The sequence below is a fragment of the Chaetodon trifascialis genome, chromosome 3 (genome assembly GCF_039877785.1).
Source record: "Chaetodon trifascialis isolate fChaTrf1 chromosome 3, fChaTrf1.hap1, whole genome shotgun sequence".
NCBI classification, from domain to species: Eukaryota; Metazoa; Chordata; class Actinopteri; order Chaetodontiformes; family Chaetodontidae; genus Chaetodon; species Chaetodon trifascialis.
The window spans coordinates 16,256,792-16,282,544 of NC_092058.1; the positions used below are offsets into that span (position 1 = coordinate 16,256,792).

General features: G+C 42.3%; 2 protein-coding genes across 3 annotated transcripts in view; both read left to right on the forward strand.

The window, feature by feature from the left end:
- The window catches only part of LOC139352035 (sodium-coupled neutral amino acid transporter 3-like), a 38,877-nt gene extending 34,942 nt beyond the window's left edge, over nucleotides 1-3,935 (forward strand). For both annotated transcript variants that reach the window (XM_070994064.1, XM_070994072.1), the window contains 2 exons: nucleotides 208-311; nucleotides 1,121-3,935. In XM_070994064.1, the coding sequence (XP_070850165.1) occupies nucleotides 208-311; nucleotides 1,121-1,225 (209 nt within the window). In that variant the 3' untranslated portion in view covers nucleotides 1,226-3,935. The remainder of the gene's footprint in view (nucleotides 1-207; nucleotides 312-1,120) is intronic.
- A 1,691-nt stretch (nucleotides 3,936-5,626) lies between these two features.
- LOC139328536 (guanine nucleotide-binding protein G(i) subunit alpha-2-like) overlaps nucleotides 5,627-25,753 on the forward strand; it is a 60,377-nt gene continuing 40,250 nt past the window's right edge. The window contains exon 1 of the mRNA XM_070958282.1: nucleotides 5,627-6,461. Within this exon, the coding sequence (XP_070814383.1) occupies nucleotides 6,344-6,461 (118 nt within the window). The 5' untranslated portion in view covers nucleotides 5,627-6,343. The remainder of the gene's footprint in view (nucleotides 6,462-25,753) is intronic.

Genomic DNA, 25,753 nt, shown 5'->3' on the forward strand with positions numbered 1-25,753 from the left:
AAATTAAAAACTCCAATAATAACAGCGTTCCTTTTTGGTTGAACAAAATAAATATAAACCAATTATTTTCCCTCCTTTTCTGCTAATTTCCATGTCCTCACGGCAGTGCTGACAGACTGGCAGCAGCACGTAATGAGCACTGAAGGGAGGGAGAGTCCACTGAGGATTAGGTTCATGAATAATTCTGTGTTTTTGTTTGCTCCCCAGGCGCCACATCTGCCCCTTGTCTCATCTTCATCTTCCCTGCTGTCTTCTACATTCGTATTGTACCCAAAGAAGAGGAGTCAATGCGCTCTGTCCCCAAAATCCTGGTGAGCATCTCATGAGATTAAGAGACAATTAAAAAAATGTTTTGGTGCTTCATATAAAAAAGACTTAGAATGAACATAAAAACAGATAAGATGGAGAAAAAAACCCCTTTGATAATCACAGTAAAGAGATAGTTTAAGGGTGAAAACACTGAGTGTGTAACATAAAGTAAAATCACTGAACATTAATAATAAAATACAGGTAAAAATAGATTACAGAATGCATAAAATCACATAAAATACTACAGTGCAGCAGTGCATAAGTTCAAGTCAAAGTGCAAACGTTTCAGGCTTGTTATCAGGAAGTCATGGCTGGTTAAGTATTAAAGTAAAGAGATAAGTTTTTAGCTTTCTATAAAAAATATTCATTGAGCTGCTTCAGTCATATCTATAGGTAGTGTGCTGCAGAGCTTTGGGTTGTAGTTGACAAAGGCTGCATGCCATACCTTCAGTAAATCAGCAGCAGCTGATTACAGTGCAGTTAAAGGCAAATACTGAATAAGGGATTTAGCAATGTAGGTCGGTCGTAGCCCAATCAGGGATTTGTATTCAAGGAGTAAAATCTTAAAATCAATTCTGAATGTTAAAGGAATCCAGTGCAGAGCAGCTAAGACTGCACTGATTAATAAGACTGGTTAATAGCCGAGCTGCAGAGTGAATCAGCTGAAGTCTCTCAGTGATTTTTTTCTTTTTTTTTGGGATGTTTTTTTGATGTATAAATGCTACAATAGTTTGGATTTTTACCACCATAAATAAAGCAACACTGCCAAATTTGTCTGGTGAATGATAACTCCACCCCTCGTCTCTTCTAGGCTGCCTGTTTTGCTGGGCTAGGCATCCTGTTTATGATCATGAGCCTCAGCTTCATCATCATTGATTGGACATCGGGCACCAGCAGTGCCAGCAGTGGTCACTAGGCACCACCTTCCTTTTTTTTTTTCCCTCCAGGTTTTATATTGTTGATTTAGATCAGTGTTGTAATGTTACTGTTTTTACTTTGAATAATGTTTGATGTTCATCTTCTCCATTAGAGAATATTGGCCACAGAGGAGTCCAGAGTGGAGGATGGCTCTCCATTTCTCTGAGAAAAGCTCTCACTCTAATGACGTTGTGTTGTACTGTACATCCTGCCAAACAGTGACTGCAGATCCAGGCCAGTAGACTTTCATGGAAAGTTGCTCGTTAATTTACAAAATAGGTCAGGTGCATAAAGATTGATGTTGACATTTGGAGGCTGTGCCTTGTGAGACGGATGTAAAAAAAAAGAGACAAAATAGAAAGCTGCTGTCTGACCCTGTGTTGGCTGCGTGACCCCTTGCTATTCCTGTCTTGTCCTAAGATGATCTGCAAACTGCTACTCAGATTATCATACACAATCTGAGACACCTCTCTTTCAGCAGCTGAATGACAGAAATATATTGAATGATAGACCCTTATTTTATGATTTCTATGTCTATTATTATTATTAAGTTATTTGAGTAACCACATCTTCGCCATTCTGTGCAACTGCAGAGGAAAGTACATTACAAGCTATTGCACAGAAAGAAAGACAAGTTCAAGGAACAGTTGGACATTTTCAGCTACTTGCTTTCTTGCACAGAGTTGAATGAGAAGATCACACCACTCTTGTCAATTTGAAGCCACACCCAGCAGCTGCTTAGCTTAGCTTAGCATAAAGACCAACTATGAAGAACAACAAAGAACAACTATGTCCAACTATTCCTTTAGCCTTTAGCCTCATACTCCACTAACTTGTGCTGCTGCTGCGTATTTTAAGCTCTGAGGTGTTAACACTCTCACCTCTGACAGCGCGAACACAGACAGTATGCAGCATAGTGATGTGAGCACTTTTATCATAACATTCCTCCACAGTATGATCTAGATGTATATTTTATTATTAGTCACTATTTGACGAAAACCTCACAAAATGCAGTATGGACTGACGACATGATCCTCAGCGCACACTGAGGCGATCGAAATCAGAAAAGCAGTTTTCAGGTTGGGAGTGTTTTTGAAGGGCTGTCCACATCGCAACACAACAGACTGCCTGCACAGTTTTCTTTTCAGCATCACTGTGTAAATGACAGTGATCAATGGTACTGGAGACCTCATCAGCTGGAGTGCGCAGATCCAAGTGATGTGAGAACGCCTTGTGTTTTTAATCATCGAGCAGGCGCATGCAAGATCTGATGAGTTTCTGAACATTAACTGGAAGTAATCAGAGGTAACCAAAACATGTATGGAAAAAAAAACAAACAACAACAACAGGGTCACTTCATGAGCAGTTTGGTGTCTGTATATATTTCTGTGTTCGGCACAAGCTTGATCCCTGACAGAAATGACAGACATGGGATTACTGTCTCGTTAACAACGTTGAAAAGTTAGTGGTTAGCAATAGCACTTTCCTTTGATAAGCACAACTTCCTATAGACGTTAACAAGTTGAAGCTCAAGCAAATGATTTGTGAGAAGTGAGACTTTGTGAGAAGTTCGCATATGTGATAGATGTGATTTAAGGGCACATCCCTTTGTATAACTAAGTCATTGATAAATAAATCAATCTAATGTAGATTATGAGAAAACTAGTAATCAATGGTATAATATGGATGTCTTCTCCAACATTACTTGAAATAACATTCAAGTTAGCTATCCTGTGAGCCCCTGCGGTCATTAGTTTCCTCCTCTGGTCCGTTCTGTAGATAGAACAACTAATTAGGTGGATGTACTGTTGGAGGTTTTTGAGTGTCCGTATTGTTTGAAAAAAGAAACATGGCTCTACTGTATTACAACTATAGTACCTATATGCATTTGTGTTGTTAGACCTACAAATATCCTCTGATCAGAAGTATAATTCAAGTCTTCGTCTTCTGCCATTGATAGATTAACTGTTGTTTTAAAGTTCATGTCCAGTGTTTGCTCGGGTGTGTCAGTTGAACCTGATTCAGTGATGAAATGCAAGATGCAAAACATGTTAATGATTGATATTATGTTTTTTTTTTTCCTGATATATGTCTTTTATAGTCATCAGTGGTATAGTTTGGGTTATTTCTGACTTCCTTGCTGCTTCTTGGCAGGCAGTAACCTACTAACTTGGAGTTGTTAGTGAGCTAGTGTACTTGCCTGCATTTCACTATTTTCTAAATGACAAAATCTGTCACAACAGACTACATTGAGTGCTGTATGGGTAAGTTAGTATTGTCCTGTCAGTTTGTCACACAACAAACCTCTTTTAATCCCTTTTCTGTTTCATTATTTTGACATATTCGGTTGTCTTTCTGTGTCTGTATGTACAGGGAAGCATCTGAATCAGCCACGGGGGCCATAGCTTAGCGTTGTTTCACCAATGCAGTGGTTATATTTATCCCCCACTTCCTGTTCCTTGTTTGACCTAATTTTATGGTTGTGGGTATGATAAAGCCATTCGATAAACGTCACAAAAAATGGTGCACACACAAAAAAACTTCAAGCCTCACCACATGCAAAAAATAAACAAGAGGCAGCACAGTGAGGGGGCACACTGTGTTAGTGGCTGATAGAAGATGATCTCTGAGGACCTCTATTTAGATCTCATTGTTGTCGAGTCTCCCTCTTTGCGTGATTTATTGAAATGTGTATGATTGAATAGTAACATATTAAATATTGACATTGGCCAGCGTTTATAAATAATGTATATAAATGTATACCCTTTATATTCTATATGCATATCTAGTTTGTACAATGTAAATAGCAATTAAAGTTTTAGTCCAATTAAAAATATAAATGTAATCATTTTCAAAGTGCTTTTAAACCTTTTTGTCCTTCAATTCATGTCGAATTTCTTGTATCTCTATATATTTTAATATGTCGCTGGCAGTTACTGTACTGTAAACAATGTTGCAATAAAGATAATGAGGTAACAAAACTTTGATCTTTCATCATCTGTCAGATATGACATTGTTTCGGCCCAACAAACAGTGAAATGCTGCATAGATCTAAGTGCAAGTGGTACATCATCATTTACGGTAATTTCATTGAAATGCTCAGATCCTGTGAACTTGAATCTATAACACATCCTTCAATCTGTTGTGCTCTATTGTATGTCTTATATGAGTGAACAAACAGAATAATAACAGCTTTATGTGGACCACTCTGACTGTGTAAGCTGTGTAAGTATACGACCTGCCAAGCAAATATTCCTTCAGCAATAAAAAAGCACTGTGTTTTATATGTAATCTTATGGTGTTTCACAAATACATATTACTTTATTTCACCTAAATGAAATAGCTAGCATTATCTCTCCTTAGCAAAGAAAAAAAGTCCGAGAAAATAATATCAAAATAGCGCTAAAAACAAAACTCAAAGATAGTTGTATATTCCTCCCTTGAGTGTCAGGAGTCAGTCCACAAGGTGGCAGTATGGAGCTGTGGAGCCATGGCCATCGTGCAACGTAGCAATCAAATGTAATTTTTATAGAGCAAATACCAAAACTATTAATTATCTAGTTTGTATTGGACTCATTTTGATTCTCAGTCTTGACTTCATAGAGTCATAGAGTCCAGTCTTTATGGTCAAAAGTGGCCTCTACAAGCGCTTTAAATAAAAATCTGGCTCTCAGCTGTTTGCATAAACCAATTTGGATTACCAGTGTTTAAAACACAGTGACCGCTAATGCCATCATTTCAGGTTTTCACAGATTACTTTGCTGACTATGATTATGTTCAAGACCAAACATTGACATGAACATCTTTTATAATATGAAGCCTTGCTATAGGCTGGATCAAACCAGCTAGGCTACAGCATTAAAATTGTGCTCACAAATAATTGCATCAGTCATAATAATCCAATTAAAATCAAGTCTTTATTAATATATCATTTTGCATTATGAGAATTCTTATTTTGAATACTTCCAAGTACATTTTGCAGATACTACTTTTATGGCTTCTTCTATCAATAAAATTGTAATAGTTGTGCTATTTTTAGGGTATTTGAACACGTAGCATTTCCGCTATGTAAACACCATGAACACTTTTTCCACCACTGTTATGTTCATTTTAAAATGAACAGTCAAATCCACACAAGGCATGTGCTACTTATTGGTGCTAGCTGTTAGACAGAAATGTTGGCTATTAAAAACAAACAAACAAACAAAAACATCTCAAATCCGTCTATCCGTCAACTGGGGGGGGGGTCACAAAAACGCCAATTTGCCTCTTAGGGCAGTAATTCATAAAAGCTAAGAGGTACACACGGCAGCGCTTGATGGCAGCCGTTGACTACATTTCCCATGAAGCACTCGGAGTGGGCGTTAATTTTCTGGCTGAGGTTGGCTCCGCTGCCGCTGAGTTGGGAGGTGACGGCGCTGTCTCGCTGTTTGTCGGACAGAGGGGAACTTCACGGCGGCTTCGGGTGTGGCTTCAAACGTGATAAATCTCAACACGGGAGAAAGAATGCGTAACGGCAACAGGGACTGAAACAAGGAGAAGATTTAAAGCAACAAAGACAGAAAGCCTCTGAAAAGTGGTCGCTGTGTGTGTGGTGGCTTCACTGGCAGCAGGAATCCGTGGGCTCGTTTTTCAACAGCTGGAATACTTTTTTTCTTTTTTTTGGCTGAACTTCGTGGCCCGTTTTCGTGTGTTTCACCTAAACCTGCTCTGATGGTCTGCGAGAGGAACCACCGAGTTAGCCAAAAGTCAACCGTCCTCAGAAAGTAGCTCGAGCATTTTTTCCATCTTTTTCTCATTTTCTTTTTGGAAAACTTCTCTCTCAGAAGAAACCGCCAATGACTGACTGAGCAACCAGCGAGTCTCTGGGAATTTCGTATCCGACATTAGAAACCAGGTTCACGTCGCTGAGAGAAATCGTTTGTTTTTAATGATTTTCGCTCCCTCTCGCGGATGAACGGACTCCGTCACGTTTGTCGCCACTCATCAAAAAGGGAAGTCGCCTTTCTCAACTTCAGCCCTTGTTTTTGAAAATTAGGGGCTTTCGGACTCGATTTTTTTTCCCAGGTGATATTTTCCCACTCTAACAGCAGTCCTGAAGCGCGCACTGGGAAACATGGGTTGTACAGTTAGTCAGGAAGATAAAGCCGCGGCCGAGAGGTCTAAAATGATTGATAAAAACCTGAGAGAAGATGGAGAGAAGGCGGCGAGAGAAGTGAAACTGCTGCTGCTGGGTGAGTACTCTGTCTGGGTGGCAGAAGTGCCGCATTTAATGGCTTCAGACGAATTGTGCAACATCACGAAAGGCGCACACGGGTGCAACAGACCAAAAGTGTTCGAGTAGTTACATGTCGGTCCCTGGAAAATGTGGCCCCTGTCCCAGGTGTTTCTCGAGCGTCATGACGACTCTTTGGGTTGTTTGGGCTCAGAGTTCACCCACCTCCCGAAGAGACAAACGTGGCAGCAGAGGCGCAGTGAGTGCAGCTCTGTGCACATGTCAAAAAGCAGCATGTCCTCGTCTGCTTGGCTCTGCTCTCATGTAAACATGTGGGCTTTATTGAGGATGTTTGGGGAAAGTTTGGAGTTGAAACAGCATCCCGGAGCACATGTCCCTGTCCAGCAAGGACGTGAGGACATGCGTTAAAAGCCTGGATGTTGAGTGAGAGATCAGATTAGAGCGTGTGAGGGTTTTTTTCCCCTTTTTGGGGGGCATAGCAATCAAACAGTCTTAAAATTGGAGTGGTTTCCTCCCACCAGGCCTGAATTGAGGGGTCAGACACGGCAGGGTCTGCTTCATAATGAGTGGGCTGCTGTTTGGAGCACCCCTGACTGCTCTCTCTCTCTCTCACACACACACCTGATTGAAAGTACTGCCTGGTAGTAAAGAGACAATGACACTTTCCCAGGCTTTTAAATGCCTCTCTGGCTCTTTTAACTCCGAGGGAGCTTTAAAACGCCACAGCTGCTGGAGAGGAGGGCTGCAAATAATGAGCATTTTCATTGTTGGCTAATCTGTCCATTATTGCAGCCATTGCTCATTTAGTTGGTCTAGAAAATGGTGAAACATGTCGATCGTGTTTCCCAAAGCCCAAGGTGTCGTCCTCAAATGTTCTGTGCACAACCTAAATATATTTCTATGACTGTTTCACGTTGCTGTCGTGCACGAAGCCCCATCAATTTTGATGCCACCCAGACGTGCTTGTTGGTTTTACTTCCCAAATGCTTATCCATTTTAGATGTTCTGCTTCCCTACTTTTTATGGAACAAGGGTCCTCTCAGCTTGGAAACCTCACTTGATATGCAGCTCAGAGGTGTGGAAAGAAGCGATTGTCATGGTTCTGCTTAACCAGTGATTTGTATGAATTGAAGGTTGAAACTGGTAAATTCCTGCATCAATGACATGTTCCGTCGCACGCTCATTGGTTTACACTCCAGAAGTCACCCCGGTTATGGCCTTGAGGGAGTCAGTGTGATTTTCTTTGCATTGACTTTGCATTGAGGACTTGCTGAACATACATGCATTCAGGTTCAAACTCATATTGATCATGTGAGCAGAGGAATCTGAGGCAACTTGAAAGGTGCTTCTTGATATTTGTTTTCTGGATTAAAATGATTAGTCTAGAATAAGATGTGGTGGGATTTTCAGAAACAGAAGAGCAGAACGTTTTCAAGAGCATCATCTGAGAGCTTCCTGTATTGAGCCTTTAACTAAATATCTGTGTTTGTTGGTGTAATTGGAAGTTTATTATTGGGCACCTCTCTCTTCTACAGCTTGTTTAAATCTGAAATAATGTGCGTTAATGCATTTTGTAATGCTTTGGAATCGCTGAGTTGATTTGCCATCCTCTTTCCTGACAGGAAACAGAATATTCTGCTGAAATTGATAGGGAACACATACTGTTTTTCTGTCCCAGGTCTTTGAAGAAACGGCTGGTTGTTAAGTTGTGCCCCTGGTTAGAAGGCTAATTACATGCTCTGCTCTGTACAGCAGGTTTCATATCAGTAATTACCATCCGGTGCAGTGTGTGTGGGGGTTGAGAGGAATTATAGGAGAGGTCTGTATTTGAACGGCGGGTTCATGAATTTGTGCATCAAGACTCGCGTCATGCAAATCAGAGTTGTCCCTTCACATGTGCAGTTTGAAAAACACGCCGCAGCACATGAAGGATATAAAACTGGAAGATTGTGGAAGATTTGTGCTCTCGAACAAGTGAAATTTACATACTAGCTGTATGAAGGGTAAATGGAGATTTGAATTAATGATGCCCTCCAGGTTAAACAAAGTTCATTTGGACATTTTGTTTTCTTTTTCTACTGTCCTGCTGGTCGGCTGTACTGAAAGGCCAAGTTTCAGTTTCATAACATTGTTCGTTCTTGGAGAATGTCATCCATTGACTAAAAAAAGGCTCTACGATTTCTACAATGCAGAAAACGCAGGCGGGATCACAGAATTTGCTCACAAAAGTGGAATATTGCAGAAATTGCAAAAATGTGTATTCAATTTATAAAAATCTGAGTTTTCCCTCCAATTATAAGTTATTTTTTTCTGAGCACCTAAGCTGAATGAAAAGAAAAGACCTTGCCTCTGCCCCCCCCCCCCCCCATCACTTCATCAGACTCTCAGAAGTGCAACCACAGCAGCAGATGCAAGTTACAAACTCATTGTGGACTTTGTGGCCGTGTGTGTGCAGTCAGATGTTCTGTTGTAAAAAATGAAAAGCCTTCGCTTGTTTCTGGTCAAGCTTTGTAAATGAGGAACCTGAACCGGAGAGTCGCCTCTGTCAGACCCACTGACCCGGTGTGTTCAAGCTGCATATGGAGGCTTATCTGTCTGATAAAATATAGTAGAGCTGCAACAATCAAGCGGTTAATCGCCTCGTTGTCAGCTACTGAATTAGTTGACAATTGTTTTGATCACTTGATTAGTTTGAGTACTTTTTTTAGAAACATCAAAATTCCCTTATTCTGTTCTCCGAAATGCGAATATTTTCTGGTTTCTTCTCTCCTCCATGACAGTAAACTGAATATCTTTGAGTTGTGCTCAAATCATAAAATACAGAATTCAGATTAATGTAAACAGAACGTGCAGAATCTGGAAGAAATGAAAACAGATTTCGTAGGGCCCAAAGTGACGGCTCCTGTTGAAATTTGTGGTCGTACCTGAAATTGTGATCTGTGTGTTGAGTAGCAGTGTGTGTGGTAGAGGTGTGACATCCCTCCAGAGGTGCTACATCATGCCTCCACGTGTGCTTTTCAGCACCCACATCTGCTGCCATGGTATCTGTTGGAAAAGCTGAGAAAAGGCTCACGGCTTCCTATGTGGCCACCCTAGTAAACAGTCTCTCCTGTCTGTCCAGTAAGGCCTTCTAACTTGTAAATTGTGATCCCACCTCCCTCCTAAAGCAAACTCAAGAGACTCTGAGGTGAGATGTGGGCTTTAGGTTGAGGGAATGAGCCTAGTTTCTACTTACAGACAGAGACGAATTGATGGATCTCTTGTTGAATCAGTTCTGAATCACTGCCTCCCTTCAACAAGCTGAGGAAGTCTAACTCACTGAAAGATTAATCGTAATGTTTACACTTAATATTTTCTCTGGTGTAAACAAACAAATGCAATAAGGAATTTCCATGGTAAAGGCTTTTCTCTAATCGTGCCTCACCAAAAAGAGGGCTGAATTAGATTTTGTCTTGTTCGGATTCCTAGAGAAAGCCATTAGTTAATGTAGCAGAAAGGACTTGACACCGTTGAGGCTTAAGCTTTCATTAACAGGAAGCACTCATTCACTGGCTTGCCTGCTGATTCTGGTCATTGATTGACATTTAATCTCCTCCCCGTCCACAACAAATTTTCGCAGCTCACCTCAGTCGATTTTCTCCGTTCTTTGGCTTACTAACCTTATTTTTTCTTTGAGCTCAGCACAAATAATATTCCCTCTGGCAGTGTGCTCCGCTTGGTAGTAGGAAGTATCACTGAATGATTCACTGTACGCGCATGCACATAAATGCAAACATACACACACTTAATTGTACATAAACACCTTTGTTCAGAGGCTTTATGGGCATTGCGGTTATGTAAATACATTAGCATACTGAATGCATGCGTGCCTCTGGGCACGATAGGAAGAGACATCTACTTCTGACACAACTATATAGGCATTGTACTGAAATACCGTTGATGCGTGTGAGCATTAGAGAAGTGCACAGCTCATCCATATAGTGAAATACACCCTCTCCCCACCACACACACACAGCTGTCAGCCAGCTTGACAGGATAGAGGTGATAAATATGGTAGCCTGATAAAGACAATTTTATCAGGCTACAGTGAAAAAATGCTCATCATGTTCTTAGAAGAGATGAACTTGGTTTATTTTAAGTCTTAAACCGACTGATATGACAGCACCTTTATTCATTTCCACTGATGACAGTAGATGTGTTGTAGTTTTGTGACATGATATACAAGGCACACACTGCAGTACTCATAATATGCTCTGTTTCTGACTCGGCTGTTGCCTCAGTGCTGGCTCAGATTCCCCTACATAGCTCCCGGTGATCACTGCAGTGAGGCTGCCACATGTAACAATGTAAAGCTGACATACTGTTTAGCCTGCAGCTGGTTTTATTCACAATCAAAGCATCGAATGGTTAACCTAAAATGAAGGCGGCAGCCGCACGACATCGCTCATGCTACAGCATTGGAAATGTGCTGTTAATGTTTTCAGGCTGAGAATATTTTAGTGTGGTCAACTTGACTTTTTTTCCCCCAAACACTCGTCATTATTATGAACCAGCGTTGAGGTTTTTTTTTTTTAACCGCAGACAAAAGAAAAGAACACGAGCCGAGTCATTTTCTCTTCCTCTTTTACGTCTCTGCAGCGTGTGTGAGGATGCTCATGCTCGTTAATCAGCATGCTTTGCTAAAGCCTTGGTCAGGAAGTATGGAAATGGACCTCCAGTGAGCACTGGAGCAGTTCTTCAGTATACCTGAAGAGTGGATATTATGATATTCAGTGTTTTCTCAGCTGGGAAACACTGATAGCAATATTTACTTTGAAAATCAAGAAGGAAGTGCCATGCAGATCCCAAAAAGATCAAAACAAGTTTGTCAGTGTAATTGTGGCATACCAGTTTTAAACACCTGCCAATGGTATCTTGATCAAACACGCTGTGTGTGGTTCATAACAGCTGCATGAGGTGACAGTGACAGAACGAACTGGTACATGCCACAGAAACAACAGTGGCATACCAATGGGCACTTTTCGATCTCCCCGTCACTCTTAGAGAGGTCTGTCTTGACTTTGGCAGTGACAGTGCAGCTCTAACATTGTCCATTCTGGGCTACTATAGAAACATGGCAGTACAGCATGGTGGACTTCGTGGAAGAGGAGCCGCTCCCTCTGCGGATATAAAGAGTTCTTTCTAAGGTACCAGAAACACAATGATTCTTGTTTTCAGGTGAATATACACTGACCTTAAATCCTACACAGTGGACCTTTTAATATTAGAAGCTGCAACCATTTTCAATTTGTCTTATTCTATCCGAGACTGATTTTGTATGACCGCTATAACAGCGTTGTGAAATTAGAACTTGTCCATTCACGTCACAAATGGATTTTCCTGGAAGCGTTTATCTTGCCTTGCAGTGGTGTCACGTCACCTGGAGGTTTGACCATGGTACCCATCAGATAAACTTCTGGGATGGAAATAATTGGAGCTTATCTTTTCAGTCATGGTCAGTAATGTAATTCAAACACCTCCTTTTTGAATCGTGTTTTGAGACCATCATTTGACAGAGGTTCCTTAAAGAAGATTAAAATCTATTTACTGTAAATTTTCCATTACTTTATGTATTGCTGAGTGTATATATTGTATTTTACTTCCACGTTGCACTGAAAGACCACGGTCAAACACACACATTTTATTAGGCTGTAACCAGTGTCACACATCTGCGAAGGCACTTTGCTCCCGTGGGTTGCAGGAGCACAGTTAGCTTCATTTCTCTTAAATGCTTTGATTAGGTATATTTCTCAAAGCTTAGCACAGAAGATATCGTATTTATCAGAGAGCAAGGACCTATATCGACTAGCTCGGCGACCGCTGCCATTTGTGAAAGCCGTCAGTCTGAAGCAGAGCAGGGCTGTGAAACCTGAGCTGGAACTACTGCGATAGTGTGGTTAGAGAAGCTGCGAGCCTCTCTCTGATCTGATCCCGTTATTATGCCTTTGCCAGTTGGTGATTAGAGGTGTTCGACTGGTCTACAAAAATCTGGAAAGCTGCTCCTCTCGAGCCCATTTCCTCTTCCACTTCCTGTCTGGGTTGAAGAGTTGTGATCAGAAACACACTGAAAGAAGTAAAACATTGCAGGAGTCAAACCTTTTATTTCTCCAAAAATATAACAATTGCATGCCTTCATTTTGGTGCATCCTGTACTGAATGAAAGTTTCAGCAGCACATTGTAGCCCAAATGCAAGTCTCCAGCACAGTCACCTATTGACTGTAGATGGTCATGTTTGATGACAACGCAAGGTGACATGTTCTAATGCTGGTCAGCCCATGTGGTCGGTTCGCCACAGACACACAGTTCCTCCCTCTTATTAAAGGCACTGTCTGAGTTTTAGTGGATGTCAGGTGTAATTTCAGTTGGCTGATTATAGAGACTTGGGTTTCTCTGGCAAAAGCGAGTCATACTGACCTGGTCCTCAAGTATAAGCAGCTCTGCAGTTTCTGCTCTGGCAGCTGAGGACACTTTTACAGCCTCTCAAGAAATCCCATCCTGAACATCAGCTCCCCAGCAGCAGCATTAAAACTGATATTTACAAGTGCTATTGCCTAAAAATGTGCCAATTCTATGAGATTCATCAAATGAGCTGCTGACCTATGTTTTAGGGTGACTTGACCATGTTTACTCTACAGTCTGCACCACAGTGCTGCCCAATTAGCCCTATGACGCACTGGGTAGCAGACCTGTGAGTGTGTATGTGAAGGGCTGAATATCCTGCAATTACAGGGACAGCTCTAAAGATAAAGCCGGCTCCTGCAGACTGTGTGTCTCAGTGCGAGTCCATAGGGACAAAACTGCTCTATCTTCTCTGCTCTAGAAGTCCTGATAGTTTAGAAAATCCTTCACCACTGCTTCAATCCCCACCTCTACACACAGCTCATGTCTTTGCTTTATTACCTGCATTATTCCTGCTGTTTCATTAAAAACATGACAGTCGCATAGAGTGGAATATTTTACTGAGGAAAGGAAGTTTGTGGCCCTTTTCAGTGTGCGTCTCCCGAGGCGTGTGAGTAGTAACTGTTGTGAGTGCAGGCCTCAGATCACCACAGGGTGTGAAGATGTTTGACACAGGACCAAATCAGAAGCCTAATTCTCTGTGCACGCCCTTTACCTTCGATACTGTGTGTAGGAGGGGGAAGTAGAGCCTGCTGCATGTAGGCCTGCAGACGGCCCTGCACAGATACAGGAACTGTTGCAAAATGCAAAGCTGTCTCACTGAGAGACAGAAGCCTAGATAAGGAATGCACAAGTTTGTCTTCTCCTTTTTTTTTCTTGAAAGTTCACCCAAATTGAACTAAACCTCACCCACTTAATCACAGGGGCATCCAGCCATGTGGATATGATTTTGTCTCAAGGTGCTGTTTCAGATCTTCTCCTAGACTTCCAGAGTCAGCCTCGTGCAATGAAGGCAAATTGCATTTCCTTTGTGACGCTCAAAGTACTGAAACATCAGCAATTTGTTTTGCCAGAATTCATGTAATTCTGGTTGTTTTGGACAATTGGCATAGCTCACTTTTCAATAGGAGCTATTTTCTGCTAGATTAGAAAATGCTGAAAGCTGTAGATGACGGTGGTGAGGAGAGGAGATCTGTGGATTATCCTGAGTAACTGGGACATTGTTTGTGGATAGACATGCTGCTGAGGAGTTTTTTATGTGATGTTATTTATATTATTTGTCAATGATGAGAGCCCCATAAACAAAGTTGCATTCAACTCTGTTGTATTGGAGTGACCACAGAACCTGGAATACATAAAACCACATTTATCTGCATGACTAGATACCACGACTAAGAGAGAAACAGTTTTTTTATATTTTGCATGACCTGCTCATGCACATCAGTGAGCCCAGAAAACCCTTTATGTTCCAGTTTCAACCCAAACCTGATTGACATTATTCTGTTAAGTCCACACAGTGATCCCTGTAATGCTGCTTATTTTGCCATAGTCCTGAAAAAACACAATTCATTCCCCAAGTTCATGACCCTCCCCACCAATAGCATCACTAGAAATGGCAAAGTTCCCCTCTTTATATTGCTTACATTTCCACACGTCTTTGGGGACTGGGGCTGGGGCCTTTCTTTGTTTGACCATGTCATTAAACACACATACAGCAAACCATTATCCCCCCTCTCCCCTCCCACAATCCATTTCCTTATTTTTGCCATTCTAGGAAATGAGCTCACTTCACTTCCCCTCCATCCTCATCAGGTTATCCTGTCATTTTTCTGCACTGGAAGGTCTGGGGCGTTCCCCGGGGGCAGCCTGCTCTCTCAGCCTTTATATATGTTGAAACCAGTTTAAGTACACTCAAACCGCTAAATGTTACTTACAGAAAGAAAACAGACCCAATTTTCAATGGAAGCTGCCAGTCTTTGGTACATCCTACCCTGACAATTGTAGAGGAAAAGTGGGCTGCACTGGAGAAGAAATGGGAAGAAATGGAGAATTTAATTCGAGAGTCATAGTAGAAAAGGCCATGATAGCAGAGGGCGTGCCTCAGTTCGTATTTAAGTGGAAGTGGAAGATTGAGCGTGCCTGTAGGATCAGCAGTTCAGCTTCACTCGACCACAGCTATCACTGCTGCCCTTGTTCCCAAATGTCTTCTAGGTGGTAGAGAATAAAAGCAGACCAGCTGATGAGAGGGCCAGCTACATCACAGATTTAAACTTGCATGACTTCAACAGGTGGTGAGGTGAGGTAAGGTAAGGTGTTTTGTACCGAGTGACAGAGTGCTGCTGCGATCTGATGTAGTGAAGCTGCCAGAAAGCAGACGGCTTAGAAAAGCTCCATGTGTCACTCTCCCAGAGGTGTACAATGGGGAGCTGCTTGTAATCTCTTTCCTCATTGTGCCCTCCTTCACTTCTCTAAAGTTTTCCAGATTTAGTCTCACCCTGGATCTCGCTTGATCTGTCACTGCTGCCTTCTAGCTGCTTTTTCTGGCTTCTGTTGGTTGCTCTGCTGAGTTGTGAGCTGCAGAGAAAGTGCATCGAGTGAAGTGCCTAACATAAATTGAGCAGCAGGGGCCCTTGTGAAGGTGATAGATGGTGGGAATAGTTTAGATGTCACACTGGGTGAGGGTATGTTTTTTTCCCCCGGGGTGATAATGTTGTGACAGCTGCACTGTCGAGGCTTTAATTGAAAGGCCAGTGTGTTGCAGTGGTCTTCAGCCCTCCAATATCTGTCAGCTGGACAGATATGATCCATAAACTTCATCTGTGTGTCTGGCACTTTTTCTTTGCAAAAACTCTCCTGCTCTGAGCTCCTCCGGTCATATTCTCCTCATCAGAAGACCTCAATGAAACAAAACTTCAGACGCAGCCTTGCAAAGATAAACATTCGATATCCAAAGCAAGACTTACAGAATTTCTCCATATATCTCAATGAACCCGAGCTAAATGAGGTTAACACTATAGGCATTTATTATGAAACCTTACTGTTGCTCCGCCCGTGTGGTTAGGGTTTGTGAAACAGCGTCGAGCTCATTCGAGCAATGTGTCAGCATCGCAGTATTAGTCATGTTCACTGGATCACTGCAGCCACATCATAAGCAGCCTACTATTACACCTGTACAAGCACTTATCACTTGTAGCACATTCATGCTCTTTTCAGACCACCTGAAGTTGAAGTTGTTAGTGCTGTGGAGCCCGGTGTGCTCTGCGCACGACTCTTTCTTTCTACTCCAGTTACACTTAAAGCTGAGTGACTCCACAATATTAATGCCTCCAAAGGGTCAAGTTGGTGCTGTGAAATCGATTTATGCCAAGAAATTACTCTTGGGTTTTGAGGGAAATGTAGGATTTCTTCTTGACAAATGCCTTAGTAAAACCCCCCCTGCTGTGTTCACCTTCCAAAACCAATCTATTCTGCAAATTACGATCCTCAGTGAGTACGAGCCATTTCACAGTTATCAAGCAAGAACGGCACACGTGGGGAAGAAACTGAGACCATAACCATGGCTTTTAGCTCATCTTCATCATTCCATTTCCTTCATGAAGATCTTTAAATAAATATCTGTTAATAAGGGTTGTATTTTTGATATAGACTAGGCTACTGTGTTATTTCTTTCTGCTGCAAGGTCAGGACCTCCTCGTCTCTCTCTTTTACCATTTTTGATCATGGCTGTTCACTCTGTTGCAGATGGGAATGATGTCATTTCCTGTTTCAGCCCATCACCCCCCCTCCCCGTCTGTCACTTCCTTCTTCAGCTGGCAGTGTGTAAAAGAGAAGTCGATGTGAGCCTTTTGTTCGGCTGGTTGAGGAAACCAGCACACCCATCCTGTGTCAGTTGTCTGGTTCGGATCCTCATACTGTAGGCACCGCAGTCTGCCAGAGTCTGTGTTAAGACCCAACAATGAAGCCCTCAAACAAGTCTGATTTAAAGCTTTTTTTTGCATGAAACACCCCGTACTTATAAAACCGGAAGGCAGCCGCCCTCCATCTTTTCTCCTCTCAGTTTCTTTCTCTGAAACTGACAGCAGTATTAATACTCATGTGTCACTGGATGTATTTCACAATGCATGTGACAGAAAAACATGACAATAGCATGCGCTCTACACACCCCTTAATTGGCCAATAGCATGCTGTGTCTGCTTAAAGCGAGTTTAAGAAGGTGTCAGCTGTGATACTTTGGGACTGTAGTAACTCATCTTTTTCTCAGTCACCATTGTTATTTGTCTGAACACACCCCTGAAGCTAAGACAGATTTTTTGAAAAGAATGTGGTAGAGCCATAAAATATGTTTGTATTTTGGTGTGTTGTTTTGTTTTCCACCCCATTAAAAAACAACAACTCTTGAAGCAGCAGGGCACAATGGAGAGATGTGTGCGAGACCAAAAAAACATCCCTGGCAACTCTGTCTGGGCTATGCCACTTGTAATTGTGTGTGTGTGTGTGTGTGTGTGTGTGTGTGTGTGTGTGTGTGTGTGTGTGTGTGTGTGTGTGTGTGTGTGTGTGTGTGTGTGTGTGTGTGTGTGTGTGTGTGTGTGTGTGTGTGTGTGTGTGTGTGTGTGTGTGTGCGCCATGCCATGCCATGCCATGCAGGGTTTTCGTGTGGTGTATAATTTGGCATGTGGGAGGCAGGCTGATGTTCCCTCAAGTACGACACACGAACTAGTATTCAACTTAAAGCCTGCTAAAAAAAAAAAAGAAGGTTCCTATGAGGAAAACATGATTAGTAGGCAGAGAGTTTCAAATAAGAGCACATATTAAAATCCACTGTATATGCAAGGCAACAACAAGAGAACCATTTGGTGCTTAATGGCAGAGCGTCTTCGATTGTTCTTGCTGTAGCTGCGACACATTAAGTGTCATGATGAAAAGATGAAAAGGTGATTTATTAGTTTTGCGTGTTGAAGCATGCTGCTGCCGCTCCCTCCCACAGGGGCTGCATGTGGAGACAGTATACAGCTGGAGCAGTTGCTGGTTTGTCTGTTTCGATTTGATTATTTGTTTAGTGATTTATTTGGCCCTGTCCACCAAAGCATTTTTTTCTGAGGCCAGCATGTTTTTTTTGCAGTAGGAGAGCCTCATATTTACAGCACGCTACAAACGGCAGCAGGTTGACGAGGTGCTGAATGTTTGCCTTTTTTTTTTCTGGTTGTCGAGAGTTTTGGGTAAAACACTGCACTCGTCACTGTCACCTTTTAGCTGGCCGTCCAATCACAGTGGAGGGACTGGATAACTAGAGCGACACTTCAAACTGCGACCTGCTCATATGAAAGTGCTTCTGGAACTGCAGCTCTTGAGCCAAACAAGGGTACTCACCAAGATGTTTCCTCGTCCACAGTATGTAATGAACCCACGTATACCGGCCTGTCTGTCCTCTCTCCCTGTGTACTTCAGCCTTTCCTTCACCAGAGCAAAGGCCAGAACAAGGAATTTGTAATTGCTTATGATGTTTGGCTTCTCACAAGAACTGTCAGCAGTATTCCTCTCCACTGAGCTAACACATACACACACAACGCCTTGATATTAATGGCTAATTTTGGCAAAAGTGAGTGTAATGTGGAGTTCTTCTGTTTGTAGGGAATGGTGGGGGGCGGGATGGGGGCCAGTGGGTGAGGGGGCTGACTCAGGATTACAGTATGTCCTCCAGGAAGGCTTTAATCGTACCTGCTGGCAACCTGGGAGCTGCTTTCACTTTCCTGCTGCTCGGGGTGTGCGTGCGTGCGTGCGTGCGTGCGTGCGTGCGTGCGTGCGTGTGTGTCTCATCTTAGAGCTTTTTTATGAAGTGTGTGTACAGGCCTATAATGTGTACATATATGTGGCATTTGTGCGTGCTTATAGAGCAAGGAAAGCACCTTATTGTGCCCATAGTGAAAATAACTTCATCCTAAGGCAAAGAACCGGCCTGGTTTATTGTGTTCAACTGTGTTTTACCATCCTGTTCAATGTTCAGGCAAACCAGTGCTCTAACATTAGCAATGACTTGGAGGTAAGGAGCTCATAACTGTGGGAAACTCCCAGGGGAAATTAGTTTATTGGTTCCCGTAAAAACAGGGTTACTTTCCATGAAATGATCTCACCAATAATGTTAAACACTGTGTTAACATGCCAACTGAAACAAGACTTTTGTCCCTCAGCTCTGATACACCATCATGCAGCAAGTCACTTGGCCTCTTTTCACAGGAGCAGAAGAATTTAAATCTAAAAACAAATGATATGCTTCGGGCTGAAAATCCCTTTGAAAATGGCAAACTGTACTTCAATCCCTCCTTTCACATCATTCCTTCTGGATTCCATTTTAATGTCAGCTCTGGATATTACACTAGTTTGGTGCTTTCCACTTAAATAACTCAAATTGCAACAACTGTGCCAATGGCTCGAGGAGTTGTGTGCCCTCCATTCCTCGCGCAGTTGTCGAATGCTAGTGAGCCGGAGGTTAGGAAAACTAATAAGTAGAGCATATGACGGTCTCATCCACATTATGAAGAATTCCTTCCTGCAGACAGGGGAGTTCGTGGTGGTTCAAATGATGCTTGTGTCGGTGTAATCACAGTAATTACACTCTGGCACTAGGAAAATAACAACAGCCAAGGAGATATCAGTGAGCTTGTCCTCATCATTTGGTGAACGCCTGAAAAAGGAAGGAGAGAGAGAAAATGAGCAACAGAAAAGGTGTTTGACGGAGCAGTTCTTCCACTGGTGTCCTACTTCTCTCAGCTGCAGACACAAACAATCACGGTGGCTGACTAATCAGGAATTTTAGAGATCACTCTGAAGCTAGGTACAGCCCGAGGCACATGTTCGAAAAGATCATGCCAGCACTCAACCCAGTTATCCTCTTTTATGACCCTTTACTTCCATTTTTTTAACCTTTGAACCTTTGGGGCAAGCCCTGGAGGCTGTAGCTTTAGTGGTTACCGATCAAATGGATATTGATTATGGGACAGTGATGGGATACAGTGGAAAGAGAAAGATTTCACTGAAGTAGACACTGAAGTTTCTTTTGTCTTTGGAAAATAACTGTTCACTTTAATATTTTAGATAAACCAGCACCACATGTCTGAGGGATCTATTGTTCTATTGACTTTTGTGTAAGATTTTACATGCATAAGCTCATAAAATTAGTCGGCTAGTTGCTTAAACGTGGCCACGATCGCTGCTCGGCACCGGAAATGTTAGCTGGTTAAATAGGATAATGTGTTCATAATGCACGGCAGAGTTTCTGTTCACCAATCATTGCAATTTATTTTAAACAAGAAATCTGTTGTCCAACATATTTAAAGCTCTCCGGTCATAATATCAGGTGAAGATTGTTCCTGAGTTGGATGTGAAATTTTTCTGGTTGTACACGCTGCTTCTCTGATGTCCGTCCTCTCTCTTGCTCTTCTCCTGATGCGGGGAATCAAGGGTTTATTTTGATCAAACCAGAGTAGTCGGAGATTGTTGGAACAGTGAAAAAGGAACCAAGAGGGTGAGTTTTATTTTGTTTTGTCAAGTTTGAATGAAGTGTGTTTTACAATGATAAAATTACTATTTCTGTAAATGGAGTCTGGTGGCTTTGGCGAGAGTGATATAGCAGCTGTTTCTGGTTAAACAAGAAGGATTTTGCTCTTAAACAAAAAGGTCCCTCTCTGTAGGGATACTTTCCATAATGTTGTAAGACACTTAGAATAACAAACTGAGCCTGTCAGTAGCACAAACAGGCACTTTTGGTAGGCTTATATTGACGGTTTTGCACACACCCAGAGGGATTACATTGCAGCCCATTTCATGTCTGCAGCACTCTCATTCGATACTGGACCATTTTCAAAAATTGTTGGCCTCATTACTTACTTAGACACCAAAACAACAGATGAAAGAGGCCATAAACACCGTAATATTTGACTTATTTCTCTCGTTTGTCCTGCACATTGAAGCCTTCCAGGGTGTGGACTGGCACCGAAACCTTGATGGACGGTGCAAAGTGCTGCACATGTCAGCAGCATTTAAAATACAGTTTGGTTATTAAAGAAAGTGATTAGTGGCTTAAAATGGCTCTTATATGCAATATTTTTGCTATAAACATCACAATCCTTTACGCTGACGTTGCAGAAACACCACAAGCTTCGAATGGTGATCTTAGAATTAGAAAGTCAACATAATGAATGAAGCTTCAAACTGTTTGGTACAGTGTTCGAATACTTCCCCGTTAGTTTCCCTGTATGTGTCCCTGCAGCTTCTCCTGTTGATGTATCTGTGTGCCAAGTCTACAAGTTGAAGTCGGCTACACTTAATCATTTGGAGCAATGATCATTCTGCACTTGCCTTCATTTCACATTAACAGTCTCTGCAGTCTTAAGCATGCAACTCTGTGTTAAAGGTGACCCTGATGTCAGGCCACCACTGATGCCCTGTAGGAAGAATGGAACTATAATTACCTTTTTAACTCACTGGAGAGATTTGCTCCTCACACATGAATACGGCTTAATGATTGGCTTACTTTTGTTAGCTCAAAGCTGGAGTTTTAGCACTGTATTAGACTGTAGGTTTTTATTGCTCAGGCATGAATCATTGGCAGATAAAAGCACAGCTCTGCATTTCTGTTCAGCTCTCACCCAGACAGTAAAATTGTGCCTTGGTTTGTGTTGCTGATACAGTGTGCATTGATACTTTAGCTTATTTACTTGGTGTTTCTGTATGGGCTTGTGAGATGTACATCTAAAGAGTTGATACCATTTGAGGTCTGTCTAAGGTGAGTGGCAGGCTTGAAGCAAAAAAAAAAAGAGATGGGTAAAGAGGATGGAGAAAGAGTAAGATTTACAGCAGGGGTAAGAGAAAGAGAGGGGTGAGGGAGGGAAGGAGGGCATGGGTTTGCAGACTGAAAGAAAGAGAAGAAGGGGGGGCATGTAGCTGTAAGAAAAAGCGTGGAGTTGGAGCAGAGCAGAGTGCAGCTGAGCCTCTGGCAGGGACACAGCACTGAGGGCTTTATTGTGATTTGTAATTATGTGGTTTTCTGTGGGGCCTCAGTTTGGTGCGCTCCCACACTGAGGCTCTTTTTAGCCAGGGAATACTGAGTAGGAGACCAGAGAGAGAGGGTGGGGCTGGGGTCACTGTTAACTATTTCTGTTAAACTAAGAGTGAGCAGACGGGGCTGGAGCTTCAATGGGGTGTTGAACTGAGGCTGTGCACAACACTGTGACTCAGAAACAGCCAGGTTTATATTTAAATGCAGACTTAACTTGTTGGAAAGAGGACAGCTTTCCTTTTTCATGTCATTTCCTTTGTGGGGTCAATATGTACATGGTTTGTCAAGATGTTTGAACCGGAGAGCTGTACTTTTGTATAATCACGGCAGAAGCAGCCAGAAGTTAAGAATAGAAAAAACGTGCATGATGAGACAGGCTGAATATAAATGATTGGCATGCATACCTTGTCCAGTAGCTGAAAACCATGGCTGATGTGTTTGGAAGAGGTAAGTGAGCAAGTATGGGTGACGCTGTACATCTTCATTAACAACCTGCTTGTCATTTTTAATCCAAACTTCTCGGCCAGGACCGTGGGTTGTTTCATAGACAGTTAAATCACTGATAGTGGGATCTCCTGCAATGATAACTGGCTTGTGTTGTTAAACATTTCCCCCAACTTTGTCTTGATTTTCCCCGTTTTCATGGTATGTTGCACAGGTCACGTAAGTTACGGTGGACAGGACTTTATGCAGATATCTTCATTTACACGTCGTCTTTTTGTTGTAAGATTGCAACAAGTTGGTGGAGTTTGAAGAGCTGTCAGCCAGTGTTTTGCATGAGTGGTGGTGGTCTGCTCTGGAGTGGCTTCGCTATCGTGTGCTGATTGAGGCCTGAATCTTTATTCCTGGCAGTCTCTGGAGACCGACAGAGGATCCCTTTTTATATGAATGTGGAAGCAAGGACAAATGGGCTGCAGACAGTGGAACAAACAAACAAAAAAAACCCAACAAAGATGAAAAAGTGAGGGGAAGTCACAAATTTAGGTGTCTGCCAACTAAACATGAATAGAAATGAAGGGAATGATGGACAGGACCGTGAAGGAAAGAGCTTGAGCGGAGAGCAGAGGTGATAACAAAGTGTTGGGAGTGTTGAGTTGCTGTGCTGCATGTTTTGCTTGTCAGTCAGTGGCTGAGCTGTGCCTGTTAAGTTGAAGAGAGTAGACAGCTGTACTGAGAAGAGTTTGAAAACAGTGCAGGAGGAGCACGGCTTCATTGGAAGCCTCTCTCCGCTGTGTTAAGCCTGCATGCCCGCTTTAATTGCAGTGCCTGCAGAGCCAGACTTCTATTACTACAGGCTACATATCTGAAATAACACACAGTGTTTGTTTGATTTGATTTATATTGACCTGAGTTTGTTTGAAGGCTGGATGCTTAATGTTTTCATCAGTAAATCTTTTCAAAATACTGTTCACAGTTTGTTAGTTTTAACTCGAACGCGCTGAGAGTGACTTGGAGCCTTTCGTGTATCTGCTTATTGATCAGTCTGCATTTCAAAGCCGGCTGAGCCGAAGGCAGAAGGGCATGCATTGACTCAGACCTGCCTGCAAAGGCTGCCAGTTGCAGCAGGTTGATTTCCTGTTTTTCTGCCTGTTTTTTTTGGTAACTGTGAAACACTGCATACATTTAGACTGGCAGCTCTCTATGCATTCACATGCACACAGATGTCAGATCAGATGCGAGAGATAAGTGGAGGTTAAATTCAGCCCTCAAAGTTGCCATCACACATTATAATTCTGCTTTCTTAGATGAACACATTGCCACATAAGGTGTTAAAGTAGATCCCCATTCTTTAGCAATGTTAATGGTAAGCTGAGGCCTGGGGTGAAAAATGGCTTACCCTTTCCACTCAAGTTTGATTAAAGACTGTGGGGAAATGAGGCATCGAAACAATGGAGGAATCTGGGCTACAGCAGCGTCTCTAGGGGGCCTCAAATGCAGCTTTTCCTGTCTTTACAGGAGAGCTGTTTAGTTAACACTGTCACCTCTCAATTACAGCCCAGCTCAGCCCAGGCGCACATGTAATCCCGATGTTTTCCGAGCTCTGTGTCTCAGCGTTTTCTTTGGCTCAGTCTAGTGTTGTGGTTCAGGAGCGAGGACTCGGCCGTTTGGGTCTGCAGTCTGTGAAGCGCAGGGCAGACCAGTGCTCGTAATGAGCCGTAACATTACAGTTTCATGGGGGTTTTTTTTTAAGGTCTGATGGTGTTTGAATTGCCTTTTAAAGAGATTATTTTCACATATATTGCAATTTTGACATGGGTCACAATTTGTCACTTCATTTTTCCTGAAAAAAACTAAAAATAATGATGCTATGATTTTTGCTGGGGTCTGCACCAAACAAGCATGTGGCACTACAATGCTTCATTTATGATGGTATGCTGTGGCTTTATTGTGATTTCGATAGTATTTCGATTATTTGTTCAGTGCGTGTGTGTCTGTGTCTGTGTGTTAGTAAGTGTATGAATACAGGCATAAGGAACAGGAAGGGCAGGGCGAGGGCTGTGCAGCGTGTTTCCTGTGAGGCAGGAAGTGAGCAGGGTCAGACTACAGAAGCACTATGAGTTATTGCTCTGAGCTGCTGCTGCTGCCAAAATCCAAAATAAACAATCCAATGGTGCCTCACTCTTCTCTCTGATTTAATACTTCACTCTGATTGGACTGCTGTTCGGTGTTGTCTTACTGGCCAGTCAGCAATAATGCTGTAGGGAGAAACTGACAGACCGGGTCTTTACGAAGACTCATTATACAGTGTACATGAACTCTTGACTATCTTTTTCCAGTATTATTTTGACCTTTTCCAGATTCTTGCAAAGGAAGCACAGGGGTCCCTGAACACCTGTGTTCAGCTTGCTGTTACCACAGATTTTTCCTGAAGGTTACTGTGCATTAGAGAATAGCTATCAGTATCAGTGATGCAGTATGAGGGTCAGGATGGACGATAGGAGCTCTGATAGTCGTCTGAGGATCAAACTGTGACCTTTCACAGGAAAAGAGAAGAGAATTAAAGGAGCGGAAAGATGGATGACTCAGCTGTTTGAGTCTAGTCTGTTTATGCTGAATTAATTTCTGGATTGGATGTGTGCTTCGCTGCTCCCTTTTTTGTATTCACACACACACACACACACACACACACACACACACACACACACACACAGTCATTAGGGCAGATGCAGTGTACTGGACGAACAAACTTCGTACTGTTGGGCAACAGTTTGTTTCTGACTTTCATATTTGTTATTGCCTAAGTTACCTTCCTGTGTGATCACCGGCATTGCATCAGCCGTGGAGCGAGATATACAACAAAAGTTCAGACGCCGCTCACCATTTGTAAACACGAGCCGAAACAGCCTCCTTTGTTAAAGCCTTCAGTGATGTTCTTTTATACGAAACTTTGTCTCATTTCCCTTTTTGACGATGTGATGCACGGGTAAGCAAATAACTGTTGTTTTCCATCATGTGATGCATCTATTTCTGTTGCTTATCATTTTGGCTCTCTATGTAATTTACCAAAAGCGCATAGCGAGCAGCAGTTTTCTCACTAAGGTTTGAAGTGAAGAAAATGTGGCATCGCAGCCATGACGAATGAACCTTGGGATATTAGTTCTAATAGAGCTGGTTGCTTTTAAACTCTCTTTGTCAAACTGATGCACAGCCTTGAGTGCTTTGGCTGATCATAAACGACTGACCTTGTGGACCATTACACAAACCGTCTTACACCAAAGTTGGTTTTATGACACTCTACTGTTTCTAGAGAATCTGTTCTCATATCAGGGATGTTTTCACACTCCAGCTTTATTCTGGG